The sequence below is a fragment of the Anopheles funestus genome, chromosome 2RL, assembly GCF_943734845.2.
Source record: "Anopheles funestus chromosome 2RL, idAnoFuneDA-416_04, whole genome shotgun sequence".
In the NCBI taxonomy this organism is placed as follows: domain Eukaryota; kingdom Metazoa; phylum Arthropoda; class Insecta; order Diptera; family Culicidae; genus Anopheles; species Anopheles funestus.
In genome coordinates this window covers 98,412,273-98,427,570 of record NC_064598.1, presented here as the reverse complement: position 1 = coordinate 98,427,570, position 15,298 = coordinate 98,412,273, and the positions used below count along the sequence as shown (strand labels likewise).

Genomic DNA, 15,298 nt, shown 5'->3' with positions numbered 1-15,298 from the left:
TTTGTGCATTTGTCCGATTCATTTATTTAATTTTATGTTAAACAACCGGAAAATTAAAAGCGGCACTTTGGATTGATAGTTTTCTGGCATTGTAAATAGTTATCGACGAAACTTTCATCGATTTGATCTGCAGTTGGTTGATTTCAAAATTTAGTTTATTTTGTTTGTTAAATTTATGTTAAACAAATTGGGCTGGTTTCTCTGAATGGTTGTTGATTTTAACCATAAGTTTACTAGTTGCTTTCACTTGTAGACGGTATACTTTAAAATCTGGTTTTAATATAAACTGCAATTTAAATTACAATGTTACAAGATAATAATCGGGACTATATGAAGCTCAAGTAATACCCAGTAGCAAAAGTTTATTTTAATAGGCCGGGCTTTTTGTGTTTTACGCCAATACTAAATACTCGTTCCATTTTCATAACATAGACCCCCGGGGGGCTACACATTAGATTACCCACAATCACAAGGTGGCGTGTCGTGTTACACCAAGTAACCTGGCGCTCCCGGGCCTTATCTTATCTAGGAAGGCAAGGTAGCAATTATTGCCAACGAAGTACCTCTCCAATAGTTGAACCACGGGATTCAAATGAAACGTCTTTGAGCCGCATGATGTAGTTGCTGTTACTGCTGCAACCACTTGCGAAACAGTTTTGTTTATTGTAACGATAGCTTAGAGACACAAACAATTCCGTACAGAAATGAACAAAAAAAAATACAAGCAAACCAACGCCTCCCTTTGGTACCACTGGAAAAGAGACTTAGAAGAAGGGCGGAAAAACCTAAACCGATGCGCTGACTCTAAATATTACGATGGAGCGGAGTTTAGGGTAGATTCTGGCAAGGTTATGCTATGCTCACACTAACGACACGTGCACTGTGGACAATCGCTGCATCTCACAATTTTTTGTAGTTTGCAGGCGTAAATGTAAGCGACAATTTTGTATATTCTCAACATAATAATGCTTGCTGTGCGTTAACTTGTTTCTGTTATATATTACGCTATAAAAGAGCTTTCAATATTTATGTTTGTAGTAATGTGATGCAATACTCCTTGATTATTGCCCTATCTATATCTGGATACCTATACTAGATTCGTATGTACCGTTGGTAAGATTCTTTACTGGGTGAATAGTTATGTCATAGTAACAGCTACGTGTATGGCTATGTTGAAATTGTCTATTACAAAATCTAGCTGTAACCCGCATTCAATGCCGGCCGATATCAAGAAAAAAAACCACCCCACGCTTGAAAATGTTCCCATTGTTTGTTTAACATTCCCTATTCCCTGCATTTGACTAGCGAATTATCACCCAATTATTCATTTACGTACAATTAATTTGTTTATAAGATAGCTAAAACGTTCCTTTCCTGTTCGTGTACGAAGCACCAGCCAATACGCCACGCCATCGTCGGGTTGTTCATTATGTCTGTCACTAGCCGATGAGATGTGGCTGCACCATATTTATATTGGACACGTTTTGTTTTGCTTTCCACGTGTTTGGGTACGGTTAAAGGCTGCTTGTGGATTAAACCATTTACAGGAAATCGACCGTACGCAAGGGTGACGTATCGTACAGGCCATCGTTCCCGGGAAGGCAATCAACTGCGGCATCCTTGCTGACAGGCGGATCCGCTACGGACGATGTCGGTGACGTAGGATCCGGCAGGGAGCGTATTGCGTGCCCGGGCATATCAGTGGATCAGGATTTTCCACTGCGACTGCTTGGTCCAGGAAATACGATGTTTGTAGTGGATCGTTCCGATATTGCATCAGCATCCGGATCATCATCATCTTCCTCATCCGGATCATCCGGAGATATTCTTATTGCCTGGTACCATTTGTTGGTCAAATCCGCCATTTGGCTCTTACAATCATGAAGTTCCTAGAATGCAAAAGAGAAAACTGTGAATCTGTATCAATCAGCAAAACTATCCATTAGGTCTCACCTGATGCGTAAAACGGCGCGTAAAGAAAGGTGTAAAGAATTTTCGATCCCATCGTGTAAATCCTCCGATTCGGGACTGTGTAAAACTGACTTCTTCCTCCTCGGTTAACTCGGACAGGTGTTCCGAATCAATCGCCTGACCCCATTCGCGTGTTTTACTCAACGACAGTGCCTTCTCTTTCCGTTTCCGCCCGGCACGGCCCGCTCGTGATGTTCGCTTTACCTTCTTTCCGCCCTGCAGGTACTTCATCAGCGGCATCGTGGAACCGCCAAAGAATAACGTTGTGAACAGCACGATAATGAGTGTGGTCGTGATAACGACGTGCCGGGATTCTTCAGTAGAAAATTGCATATGCAGCGAAAGCGCATACGAAATTGCTCCACGTAGCCCGGAGAACCACATGATGAAAGCCATACGGTTGGTAATCTTGTGCTCACGGAATCGGTTCACCAGCCAGGCCAGCGGGAAGATGTTGCAAGCGCGCCCTATAAGACAGAGCACGATCGCCCAGATCACGAACGATAGCTCGCAGCGATGCTTGAAGGAGAATATGGCCAGCCCGAGGTACGCGAAGACACACGTTTCAGCGATGAAGGCAAGGGTTCGCATTGTCTGCTGCATCGTTATTTGTGTCACCGTCGACAGGTTGAAATGGGTGTAGTGTGACATCACAATACCGCAAAACAAAATTGCCATAATGCCGGACAGATGAATACCTTCGGCCAGTACGTACGGTGCGTAGGTGAATACCAGCATGAGGCCAAACTCGAGCGAAGGATGCTTGCGTAGATCGATGTGTTTCAGCAGCAGCGCGCTCATCAGTGCAAACACAACGCCAATGCCGGCCGATGCGAAGAACATCATGCAGAAGGTGTTGAGGGCGGAGAAGATTGATTCTCCCGTGCTGGCATTGGTGCCGGAATCCGAAACCATCGGCATTACGGTTGTGGTAAGCACGATTGAAATGGCATCGTTTAGGATAGACTCACCGAACACCAACATGTTCAATACGGGGTCCACATTCAGTGCATGAAAGATCGCCACCGTAGCCACAGGATCGACTGCGGAAATAAGCGACCCAAAGGCGAACGATTCGACAAAGTTCAACCGATAGGCAACTTCCGCCAGACCGAGTAAATACACACCGGAACCAATTACTAGGGCCGAAATGGTCGTTCCAATGATGGCAAACACCAGAATCGATCCAATGTTCTGGAAGAAGTTGCCTTTATGCAAATTGTACCCCGATTCGAAAATGATCGGAGGCAACAGCACCAGAAAAAAGGCGGTCGGTGAAAACACTTCCTCACGCTCCCAGTTGGCAATATGCTTTACGGAGGATACGTTCAGGATTAATCCGATCAGTGCGCCCAAAAATACGACCACAATACTTTCCGGCAGGTACTGGAAGCCTGTCTGCAGCATCATGTGAATCAACAGTATACCAAGCGCAATTACGCACAGGACGAAAAATATCGACATCGAGCTGTAGTGTTCCTGCTCCACAGCACTTTTTTCGGGCGACATGGTAACGGACGTACTGCTGTTGGCGCCAGTAGTGCTTGTCGCAGTGGCAGTCGCTACCAGGGTTGATGCAGTGTTTACCGCAGTGCCATTCTCTTTAACCGTAGACGGGGCCGGAGCGGGTGAGACAGATGGTACCACACCGACTGTACTGCCGGTTGCAACAGTCGGAGACGATGCATTCGAATGGGTTGCTAATACCACTGCTGCGGTTGTTACGGACACTCCTGGCGATGGAGCCGCAGGTCGCTGGATGGCCACGTCAGATGCAACATTGTAGAACGAGGTAAACAGGAACGCACAAATCACTAGAAAGTAGATTCCGGCCGACTTCATCGTGTCCTTGAGGGATTGAGTCATAGCACTACTGGTTTAGTGGTGCCAATAAGATCCAATAATTGGCCTACGAGGGTTTGTTTTCGATTTTCTTTGGCCTTACGTTATCACGCGCGTCGAACGTTCACGGGTTAGATGGTCCATTGCATCGTTGTCGTCGTCGGTGACTAGATTTGTGTTTGAGTTTGAAATGTTTTCCACCGAAACACGGACACAAAACACTCGACAAGAGAAGGAAGAGAACGAATCGGATGCGGGAAGTGGGAGAACTAGCAAAAAGCGCAAAACGTCAAATGGGCAAAAGATAAACATTGGTCGAAGCACCCTGTGCGCAGTTTGCTTCATGAAACAGGTGTTGTATGGAATTAGTTTTTCTGTGGATTTTAATATGCAAAATTAATGAATTTAATTTCTTTTTAGCATTCTTGTTGAAACATATGTTCTACTGCATATATACAATGGAAGAGTTCAATCCTAAATACGTGCTTTCTTGCAATCATCGAGAAACTTCGCAATGGAAGGTGCATTACTATACGGTGATTCGGGAATGTAAATCCTTTTCCTCGCTACAATAGCCAAACACGTGTGATGTTATTCTATAACGGATAAAAGACCATATAATTAAGTTTCACAATCCAATCGACATACGGTAATAATTGTTTAATTTTAGGTGCAATTACTACTGTTTCCAGACCTTTGGAAATCTTGAGGGCTACGCTACGCTACCAGAATTACCCCAAATGTACACGTGTGGTGAGGACCATAGCAGCTTAGACTTTTTCTTTACCTCCATATGATCTTATTTGGTCATAGGATAATAATAACGTACAAAAGAGTTTCGAGCAGAAGCAAATTCAAAGAAAATCGTTGATCTTGTGTATTTTGGGAAGTACGTCCTTCAAGTTCCTGTGCCATATTTTTAGCACATCCGGAAGCTGGGCTATTCATGTGCACCGCATCGGTTTCAAAACGCGATGTGTTCGCAGGTTCCATTTTCAGTTCGTCTAGCGCACGCTAGTTAATTTTTTGTGAAGGGTTTTCAAACGCGACGCATTATCATATGAATGGTATCGCTCGTGGTCGCGTGTTTGCGCGACCATGCAATGGTTGTCCGTCTTGCTTAGCTAAAGAAGCGTTCAAGTCCGGCACAAAGCTTACGCTTATCAATCATCGAACGACTCTCGAAAAGGTATTGTAGGCACAGTACCGCACTTCCTCGACCGAAGCAATGCATGTGTTGGCGCTCCGGGGTCAATCGTGTTGTTGAAGTGATTTCAAATGGGCAAAAAACAAATCGTCTGGAAGGGAAGCATTTTGCCAGTCAGAATAACAACATGAACTATCGGCACACCGTTGTGTTAGGATGGGGGACGGTTAATGGAAGGGAATATGGTAACCGGGTGGATGGTTATTTTGAATGCTGCTTATGTCGGGAAATCCTTATCAACTGTTTGACGCTGTGAGCCGGTAATAATGACCGGGCAGATTCGGTGAGCAAAAATTCAAACAACCTTTATAAAGTATGCCAGTCCCTGACACTGGGCATTTAGTTGAAGCAAGATCGTCAAACGTGGTGCATCTCGCGAGAGTGGTTTACTATTCCAAACAAGTTTCCAACCGTATATTGCGACTAATTTGTAAACGAGTGGTGACGCCAGAGCCAGTGCAGACGGTTAGTTTGCTGTTTGTGTGCAATTGATATAACATTTGCAGGGCAATATTGAACTATTCTTGATACCTGACAGGAATTAAATCTTTCTGAATATCGAATATTCTTGCGAAACTTTAAATTCTTGTGTAAAACTCAATTTATTTATTTTTTTAAATTTTATAACGATCTTTTCCTTCCACTGGGAAAACAATCGATTGTCGAAGCGTTCCTTTTTCTGCCACAGTCCTACCCCTCGTTCATTTGACATTTGTGGAAGAACTTCGGCAAAATGGTTCGCTTGAGCTGATGTTGCCTCTTCTCGTTCTCTTTTCCACAAACATCGGCGAAGCGAAGACGGGTTTTAGGCGGGCTGCAGTTGGGCCGAATTAGACAAAGTTGCTTCCTGTACCCAACTATTAATAACATTCAAATCAAAAGCAATTTAATATTGTTTTTTCGCCATCATATTGCTCTTTGTAATTGTCAACATTTACCTTTACAAAACAGCATAAATATCGTGTGTGACACCAAGAAAAAAAGGAGCCGTTCCCGTCGCCGCAACTCACAGTATCAAGAGGAAATTTTCGGCCAAGTGCGTCGAGAGTGTTGGTAGTGTTTCGGTGCAGCATAGTTAAGTGAAAAGTTTATATTAGTTACAAAGCTATCGATAGAGAAGCAATACAATGCCGCAGACAAATGGATTTGCTCCCAACTCCAACGGCCACAGCGGCTATGAGATGGAGGACGGCTGCTCCTTTTTGTTCACGTCCGAATCCGTCGGGGAGGGTCACCCAGGTAAGTTACAATACTATATTACTAACATGTACCAGACAATTTTATTGCAGTGTCAGAAAACACTATTTGTATCAGTCGTGATGGTGCCGTATGAGGATTTTTTGCTATGAACGCGAATGGACATCGGTGGAGGGGACAGGGAGCAGTAGTGTAGCTAAATATCAAATCTTTCCCGTCCGCGAGCATGCCGTTGTGCATAAGAAGAGTGTGCGCTGCGGTGATATTATTTTTAGGTTAGGATTGCGTGTGGAGGTTTCGACCCGTCGTCGTCGGGTGGTCGTACAATACGGCAGCACGACGAAAGAACCAATATCATCTGTCTGTGGCCTCATTGAAATTACGAAAGACGGTCTAGGCATGGGGTAGAGCACCTCAGACATCATATCAAACATAGAAGAGTTTTACCGAACCAGAATGATGCATGAGCGAGAGGATTTCGGATGCTTTGCGGATGCAACTTTTGTTTCCTTGTTATGCAATTTAATGTTGACAGGGCGTGGAAATGGAAATGTTTCTTTTTTTTGCCAAAAGGGTAAAACATTTTATTACTTGAATTAAAACTTGTTTACTGGATGCGTGTTTCCATGGCGGTGCCGTTCACCATGAAATCGATCGTATCATCTCTGATTACAGCAAAGAACATCATGCTCATCCCCCTGAACAGGGCTGCCTCGTTGCTATGGTGTCAGATCGAAAGCAAATTCTGCTTGTGCTATTGATTTTTCATCATCAGACTCACTCTCACAGTTTCCATCGCGTTTTGTGTTGTTGCGACCTTCGCTGTATGAGATGATTTACATGGGATTTGCCCATTCTTGCATCATTCTAATTCGCATCGTTTGTGCTTGTATTACAACAACGACGGCCATTACGATTTGTGACGCAGTTTGCCCAATAATTGCTAGTGTTTCCGGATTTGTTTTGTTCCGGCGCGAAAAACACGTGGAGTTATCTTTTTTTATTACGCACTAGCCCAGCAGTATAGAAGTAGCCCGCAAGGTGAACGCACCGACACATTCATACCACTTTCGTCCAGTCTTAAAGCGGGTGCAAGAGTTTAGCCGGTGCTGATGAATAATCATACGAACCGCGTGTTCCGCACGTATTTTGTTCGAAGGCGGCATGGCTGCGGGTTTTTATCACCTTTACCAACACATGCTACGTCCACTGTAGATGGACTGAACGAACACATTGCAAATAGTGAAGCAGCGTGTTAACACACGTGGAACATGTGTGTTGCCGATGTAAGTGTGTGTGCGTCTGAATGCGGCGGTGTGTTTGTTTATGTTTTTTTCCTGGGTTTCTTCCCATTTTTGGCATTCTGTCGAGTTTTCCCCTTGGGGGATGTTGTTTTGGTATTCTTTAATGATAATTTTATGTTTTTTGCTGCTTATTTCCTTTCCCTATCTTCCAGAAGTCGTAAAAGAAATGGCAGGGTGCTATTTAACATAATGAGATGTTTTGTTATTACAACTTGGATAATTCGTGCTTTTAATTTTAAGCTGAACATGAAGAATTTAATTTCTATCGTGTTTCTTCGTGTTCGTGTTAACATTATGAATACAGCGTTAAGGCATGTTTTAAGATCTTATATTAAAATCGTATAAGAACGCACCATCGTTATATAGATACATTTACAGTTAATTTATTACAAATAATTGCTCTTTTCTTACGACTTATTGATGTTCTATTTTGTCGCATTTCAGACAAAATGTGCGACCAAATTAGCGATGCCATTTTAGACGCACATCTAGAACAGGACCCTAATGCCAAGGTTGCTTGTGGTAAGTAATTTCTTTTCGATGAGATCCTGTGTCTCGGTGAATATGTAAATATCATCTTCTCTACTTACAGAAACCATCTCTAAGACAGGAATGATTCTGCTGTGCGGTGAAATCACGTCGAAGGCCGTAATTGATTACCAACGTGTTGTACGCGAAACAGTAAAGCACATTGGTTACGACGATTCGTCCAAAGGTAATTTGACGTTTAAGAGGGTGATGTATTTCTTTACCCAACACTTTGTCCCTTAAACACGCATATAAGAATCCCTGAGCCGTCCTTCTCCCGTACGATCCTTGAAATATTGCTAATTCTTTAGCTCAAGTTTGTTGTAAATGTTGGTGGAATAGTACGCTCAGCAGCATCTATCAGGCTTCTTGTTTCTTACGATATTCCTTTACCATGTCATGCAAATGTAGGTTTCGATTATCGTACGCTGAATTTGCTGGTAGCAATTGAACAGCAGTCGGAGAACATTGCCCAAGGAGTACACGTCGATCGTGATGAAGACAGCGTCGGTGCAGGCGATCAGGTACGGGAAGTCTCGGATCTATAAGATTGCTTACAGGAAAGCGTGGGCTAAGCGGCATCGGATCACTTGTGTCTTGTCCACAACGAGTTGTACTCCTGCATCTGTGTTGTCGTTTTTCGCTACAATAGTCGATGTAGTATTTGCAATGTTCATCGGTAGAACTGTAATAATCCGTTACTGCGTCGAGCATGCCATTTTTTCATCATTGTGATGTTATCTAGATATAACATTTGTTTTGCTATTAATTTTCAAAGAACTGAAAATCTTGAACCCTCTTCAGATACGAATCAAGGTCAAAAATACTAACATTGCATGAGTTAAGCCCGTTCACAGTGTCTGAATGGAGATTCTAGAAGTTTGTGTCAGCATCAACCGCATGATCGATTGAACCACTCACCGACGCGAACAGCAAATCGCCCAGAGTTCACCAGGTTACACTAATACTGATCGTTTTTGTCCCATCGTGTTTGTTACTCTATCTTTATACAGTCCAAATCTTGCACGGAATTGATTATGATTAATCGTTTTAATCTACTAACAAACGTCACTGATAGCATCGGAAATCAACAACGGACGTCTGTCTGGTTTTGGACGTCTTTCGATAATGCTGTGCACGTGGTTCAGGAGTAAAAAACTATTCTGGTTGGATTCATCATGTACGGCGAATAATTCGTAATAGATTCGGCATGAATTTGACGTCAATGACCGTACATTTCGTTCTGATAATGAGAGTCATGGGTTAAGCCACGAAAGGAATGTATTTTTCTATGCCATTGGAAGGCGTTTGTTTTTTTGTTTTATTCATGTTTAAAATAGGGGTGAAATTGAAATGAGCTATGGTAGGGTTTTCTTTCCAGCTAGGTTGAAAACACCTTTGTCCTTTCCTCATCCGTAGAATCTCTTTCCAGCTTCAGTACACACGCACACAAACACGTACACTTACTACAGACAAACGAAACACACAACCTACATCTGTCGATGAAGAGAATGGAAATTAATAATATTTCATCATTTTATCTTTCTTTGCATGTATCGGAAATACGTTTCGAATTTTACGCGCGTGTTACACGATTCCTATTTACGCATGATGGTTGGGTTTCGATACTCGGGTTTCATTTGTACTACAACGATCTTCTCATTCAAACTCGATTCGATCGCTCGCACAACATACACATACTTGTCTTGTAATGGAAAAAATGGGTGTGATGTGCGCGATCATACGCTATATCATCGGCCTATAATACGATGCGCAATCGATGAATTCGTCCATTCATCTGCAGGGTTCGACTATAAGACATGCAACGTGCTGCTCGCACTGGACCAGCAATCTCCCAACATTGCCGCCGGAGTGCATGTAAACAGGCCCGAGGAAGAAGTCGGAGCAGGTGACCAGGTTAGCTCATGAAACGTTAGCCAGGGGAAGCTTGTAGCCTCCCTCTGGATTACATTTCGATGTGTGTACAATTTTCTCACTACTAGCTACATTTTTAGTTTACTTGCTCTATCTACTTAAATTCTTTCCTTTTTTTTACTATGCACGCATATTGTACATTTCACACTTTGTTGGGTTTAGCTGCACGTTTTACATGAATCGGGAATCATTTTATGAACAATGTATTGTTTAGGAAAAGGAAATCAAAATTTAAATAACGATTATTGGAATTAAAAACGTAAATTAAGTATTTTTTTCTGTAAACTATCTCATATAATTATTTATTAGTATCATGTAATTAATATACTTTGGGTTGGTTTAGGGTTATGCTTTCAATAACTGTGTTAATTTTCAATTCATCGTGTGCATGTATTATACTGGAACATTTTCTGTTTTCGTTTGCTTAAATTAATACGTATTTTTAATCTGTCTGCTAAAGCATGTGCGCATCAATGTAATATTTCGAAAGAGAGAAAGAGAGAGAGCAGCATGTGATGGGCATGTCAGCGGCAAGTGTGCTAACGACATTTTGACCGATTTGTGGATGCTATCAAGTTTGGTATTGTTGGTCAAAACACCGGCCTCGAGAAAGACGTTACCGTGTGTTTGAGGCTACGAAGAAGGTCAAAATGTAGTGCCCTTGTTACTTATTCTTTGACGCGTTGTTAAAACAGTGCTGCTGCCCCATTCACGATGACCTTCTATCTTCCTCTCTTTCGATCAGTTGATATAATAATCAGTAGCAGGAAAAACTGAATAGAAATAGGGGATTGGCTTTTAAACGGCGATGATAAGCAAACCGTCTGCGCGCAACTGGCTGAACTATTGACATGCTTCTAGTAGATTCTGTAGACTCTGCTACACTGTTGTTTGGTGTACGCCACTGCTGAAAACAAGAGCTCTAGTTGACTTCATCATGACGTCAGAGTCATTGAACTTTGGCTTTATTTTTAGAATAAGGTACAACCATTTCCCACACGCAGTTGTTTTAGTAGTATGCATCGAAAAACTAGCAAATATGTCAATAGTTCTGCTTCTAAATGTTAGAATTCGCATGATTGAAATCTTTCTTGTTTAGACCATCGACTACGTACAATGACTGTACGGTAAGTAATACATTTTAAAATCTTGCATCGTTACAGGGTCTTATGTTTGGTTATGCAACTGATGAAACCGAGGAGTGCATGCCACTGACGGTGGTCTTAGCTCATCGGTTGAATGAAAAGATCGCGGAACTGCGACGAAGTGGAGACTTCTGGTGGGCACGTCCCGATTCCAAGACACAGGTCACAGCCGAATACGTCTTCGAATCCGGTGCGTGCGTTCCGCAGCGAGTGCACACGGTGGTTGTGTCGCTGCAACACTCCGACAAGATCACGCTCGAGGAGCTGCGAAAGGAAATCATGGACAAGGTGATCAAGGACGTAATCCCGGCCAAGTACTTCGACGCAAATTCAATTGTTCACATTAATCCGTGCGGATTGTTCATCATCGGTGGACCGCAGGGCGATGCAGGGCTTACTGGGCGCAAAATCATCGTCGACACGTACGGAGGCTGGGGTGCTCATGGTGGTGGCGCCTTCTCCGGAAAGGATTTCACGAAGGTTGATCGTTCGGCAGCGTACGCGGCCCGTTGGGTTGCAAAGTCGCTCGTAAAGGCGGGCATCTGCAGGCGGTGTCTGGTGCAGGTGGCATACGCCATTGGACTGGCTGAACCTCTATCAATTACCGTGTTCCATTACGGCACTTCCAAGTACAACCAGAAGGAACTCTTGAAGATTGTGTCGGACAATTTTGATCTGCGTCCGGGCAAAATTGTGAAGGATCTGAAGTTACGCACTCCCTTCTACCAGCGCACTAGCACGTACGGCCATTTCGGTCGCAACGGATTCCCGTGGGAAGAACCGAAGGAGCTGGTAATTGAATGATGCCATCCGGATCCGGTCGAGTTGCCGCCAGCCATCACCGATGAGAACGCTTACCGCTCGACAAGCGGTACGGTCCCATCGACAAAGTCTGAGATGGCTGGCGATGAGATGGGAGCCAGCGCTTCGAAGAAAGCAAAACTAGATATAAAAGTGTCCTCCACGTTGCCGTAAATATTTCTTTATTATTGCTTTTGTTAGGTAATCCTTTTTATGATAGTAATATTACTCATTTTTGCACTTAATGTGTGTTCATAAATGCGACATTGAAAGGATGAATCACGTACTACATTTGGCATCGCAAGACACCTTCAGGGTAGCCTTTATTGCTATTTTTTTACCCTTAACACAATCCCAGTAGAATCTTGCAAATCCGTCTTTAGCTTTCGCTTTATGTACTTGAACTAAACACAGCATTAGCGACAAAATGCGTAGAGTAGAGAGAGAGAGCCAGCGTGAGGGAGAATAAAACACGAAGACAATGTACTATGTTAGCAAGGAAAAGTTAAGATAGTCGTAAGAAAAAAAAAATGTATGAAAAAGGAAAACAAAAAGCTGTGGACTCCGTGTCCTGCATCACTCGAGCGGAACTAGACCATTCGGTTGGCCACAGTAGGAAACCGTTTCAGATCAAAGTGCTTTAAACCGGAATACCACCTCCGGAAGGGAGCTGCCTGCTGCAAAATTTGTTGTGCGGTGTGAGGAAGATTGCTACTTAACCATCGTATTACCTTCCGTAGGCCACTAATCAAATACTAAGGAAGGAGCACCACGTGTGCCGCATGGTTACCGACATTTGGAAGATTTTGTCGAATATTAGACTAGTGAAGAGTGGGAGCAAATGAGAGAGAGAGAGAGGAAATGAATTTGGAAAATTAAATTCATTGCCGAGTCTCATACAGACTGGAGAGACAAATGTCGCTGTCCATGAAGCAAAAGAAGCGTGTGGAAACCGTATTTCATTTGGACTTAATCTAATCTGAGTAGAAGATTGATTATTCCTTTATTAATGAAGGGAATGCGCAGAGAACTCTGTTGGCCTATTAGCTAAGTATGCTAACAGGTGGGTTAAAACAATGGCAGTAGGGCATAATAACGCAATTTAAATATTCCCTACTTACCTACGTTGAAACGTTTAAGTTCCTTAACAGTGGTGAGCATTTAAAGAGTGAGATGTGACGGTTAAAGGAAAGATTGACATGTAATAGAGGCAAGTATCGGTAGGAGAGAACGCGTACTAATATTGGAATCCAAAAGGTGCTGTGGTTTGCGAAGCGATTAGGTTGTGTTACAATCTGCACAGCCCAACACTTCCCTCCACAAGAGTTAGGATTACTAATGTAGGTTTAATTAAAATTGTAACCTAATGAGTATCACTTGGTTTCATGGAATTAGGCGTACGTACTTCCATTAAATTTGACAAAACCAGTAGTAAAACACTCTCAGGCACATTCTGCACAAATAAGTTCATTCTTGCGCAAACTGCCACCATTTTCCTTTTTTTGTGTTCGCTGAAGAATGGTGAAATCCCAGTGCATTAGACGATGCCGTTCTTTTGTGATTTTAGGATTTAAAATACATACATTTAAATTCTAACAATACGAAATTGTGAAACAGTGCACCATCAATTGAAATTGGCCAACAACGTACGTACAACAAACAAAGAACACATCTAATAACTTTAGAGTAGTGATAGACCGCGTAAACGGCGGTTGTAAAGCAAAGCACACACATCCACAATCAGAAAAGGGCAACAATTGTGCAATTTGAAACTTTCCATACAGGCCAACAAGCAGGGAAGAATTGCAAACAGAGAACAACCCCTCTATTGCGCAACAACAAGTCCAATTAAAATGCGGTTTCATCTTCCTCACTTTACCAGCACACGTTTTGTGTTGTGTTTACGAAAAGGATTTTATTTGTGGAAAAGAGCTTTTTCGAAAATACTCCGGTCCGCTGAATGGTCGAAGGATGCCTCTCGGTACAATAAAAGCAAACAAAAAAAAAGTTGAAAAATTGTGTAAAAACAAATAATGTCAAAAAATAAACAAAATAAACATTGAAAATGTCAGATTTATTAGAAAACGTGAAACATACACATTCAGATAAAATATAATTCACCATGTCAACATTTAAGCAGTGTTAGTTATACTAGCATTTGATCTTACAGTAGCCCTAAAGAAGGGTGTATAAATGATACACAATGGCGTTGGTTAGTTATGTTCGAAGTAATACGACCGAATCGCTTCAAATCGTAGCGACTAGCGATGCCATACTTATTTCTGTTTCTTATTGTCATCAACTGGTGTCTGTCGGCAGGGTTAAAACGATGTATATGCCTAAAACAGAAAAGCATGATAGTTTGTAAAAATGGAGGCAGCTATGCTGAAGGATTGAAGTTGAGACATTGCTCCTCTCATACCTTTAGACGCAGCTTTTCCAATTAGGAAGCCTTGTTGGTAATTGAAATGATATCGAGAACTTTGGAAATTGAACTGAAGTCAACTAGATCTCGATCTCATCAACCAATCCCCTTCAGGGGTACGCTTAAATTGATCAATATCGCCATAACTCTCCCAGATTTGCTTATCTTAAGTGCCAACTGAAGCTATCGTTAAAGAAAGTGACTCAACTTCAATCCTTTCACAAAGTACCCTCAACAGCAGAGAAACTACCAAGAAACATTAACAGCAAGTTATAGTTTGGAACTAAAACGAACAGACACAGTGTCAACTAGGTCTTGCAATGCAACCTGGCACGGAAACAGAAAAAGCGAATCAGTACAACTGATACAACGTTTACTACAGACCAGTGACGAATATAATAGAACAACTATGCAGCAGAACAGCAGCATCTGGGGCAGCTTTTATTTTGCACATACATTTTATAAGTTAAGAGAGATGAAAACTCCCTTCATATAGCACACATACCCAACAGATACACCCACACACAAGCAAGAGGTATGAAAATGTAAAAGAAACAATGGGGGAAAATATATATGTACCGAGACACACACACAAATACGCGCACACACGCTCCATGACGGGGTTGCGGTGTCCCATAAAAAAAGTGTAAAACAAAGTAAGATGCATCATACAAAAAAAAATCATGTAAAAGTGTTTTGAAAACCAGATTTCTTCCTTACTGAGGAATATTGAGTAACATGCGAGATGATTTAAAATACACCTCCTACTTCTATTCTATTTCAAGCGATTGATCTACAATGTTGATGGAATGTTGTTTGAAAGAATGTTTATTTTTAAGCAGTTTAGACAAGAAAGAAAGCATTAAATTGGTTCCAAATATTTAAGATATTGCTCTCCAATACAAACTTCATGGTTTGAAGATTTTATCTTAATCAGAATTCT

General features: G+C 42.1%; 3 protein-coding genes across 7 annotated transcripts in view; 1 reads left to right on the top strand and 2 right to left on the bottom strand.

Moving 5' to 3' along the window:
- The window catches only part of LOC125763523 (ankyrin repeat domain-containing protein 29), a 356,565-nt gene that overhangs the window by 237,596 nt on the left and 103,671 nt on the right, over positions 1 to 15,298 (bottom strand). The gene's annotated exons all lie outside the window — the stretch shown is intronic.
- Positions 138 to 4,079, bottom strand: LOC125763417 (sodium/hydrogen exchanger 8). Its single transcript, XM_049426609.1, has 2 exons — positions 1,954 to 4,079; positions 138 to 1,889 (listed from the first exon to the last, which is right to left on the bottom strand). The coding sequence occupies exons 1-2, from the start codon at positions 3,835 to 3,837 to the stop codon at positions 1,707 to 1,709; spliced, it is 2,067 nt and encodes a 688-aa protein (XP_049282566.1). The 5' UTR covers positions 3,838 to 4,079; the 3' UTR covers positions 138 to 1,706.
- LOC125763494 (S-adenosylmethionine synthase) lies at positions 5,347 to 15,139 on the top strand. 5 transcript variants are annotated; one of them, XM_049426748.1, is made up of 6 exons: positions 5,347 to 5,485; positions 5,972 to 6,259; positions 7,966 to 8,043; positions 8,114 to 8,236; positions 9,854 to 9,966; positions 11,148 to 15,139. In XM_049426748.1, the coding sequence occupies exons 2-6, from the start codon at positions 6,148 to 6,150 to the stop codon at positions 11,931 to 11,933; spliced, it is 1,212 nt and encodes a 403-aa protein (XP_049282705.1). In that variant the 5' UTR covers positions 5,347 to 5,485; positions 5,972 to 6,147; the 3' UTR covers positions 11,934 to 15,139. The 5 variants fall into 5 exon arrangements, with proteins under 5 accessions (XP_049282705.1, XP_049282708.1, XP_049282704.1 ...); XM_049426751.1 differs by lacking the exon at positions 5,347 to 5,485 and adding an exon at positions 8,461 to 8,573 and having other exon boundaries at positions 5,539 to 6,259; positions 11,148 to 11,285; XM_049426750.1 differs by lacking the exon at positions 5,347 to 5,485 and adding an exon at positions 5,553 to 5,859.

Coding starts and splice junctions, on each gene's coding strand:
- LOC125763417 (XM_049426609.1), bottom strand. CDS start 3,837: ATGACTCAATCCCTCAAGGACACGATGAAGTCGGCCGGAATCTACTTT. Junction 1,890..1,953: donor CGCGCCGTTTTACGCATCAG/GTGAGACCTAAT, acceptor TTTGCATTCTAG/GAACTTCATGATTGTAAGAG.
- LOC125763494 (XM_049426748.1), top strand. CDS start 6,148: ATGCCGCAGACAAATGGATTTGCTCCCAACTCCAACGGCCACAGCGGC. Junction 6,260..7,965: donor CGTCGGGGAGGGTCACCCAG/GTAAGTTACAAT, acceptor GTCGCATTTCAG/ACAAAATGTGCGACCAAATT. Junction 8,237..9,853: donor TTACGACGATTCGTCCAAAG/GTAATTTGACGT, acceptor ATTCATCTGCAG/GGTTCGACTATAAGACATGC.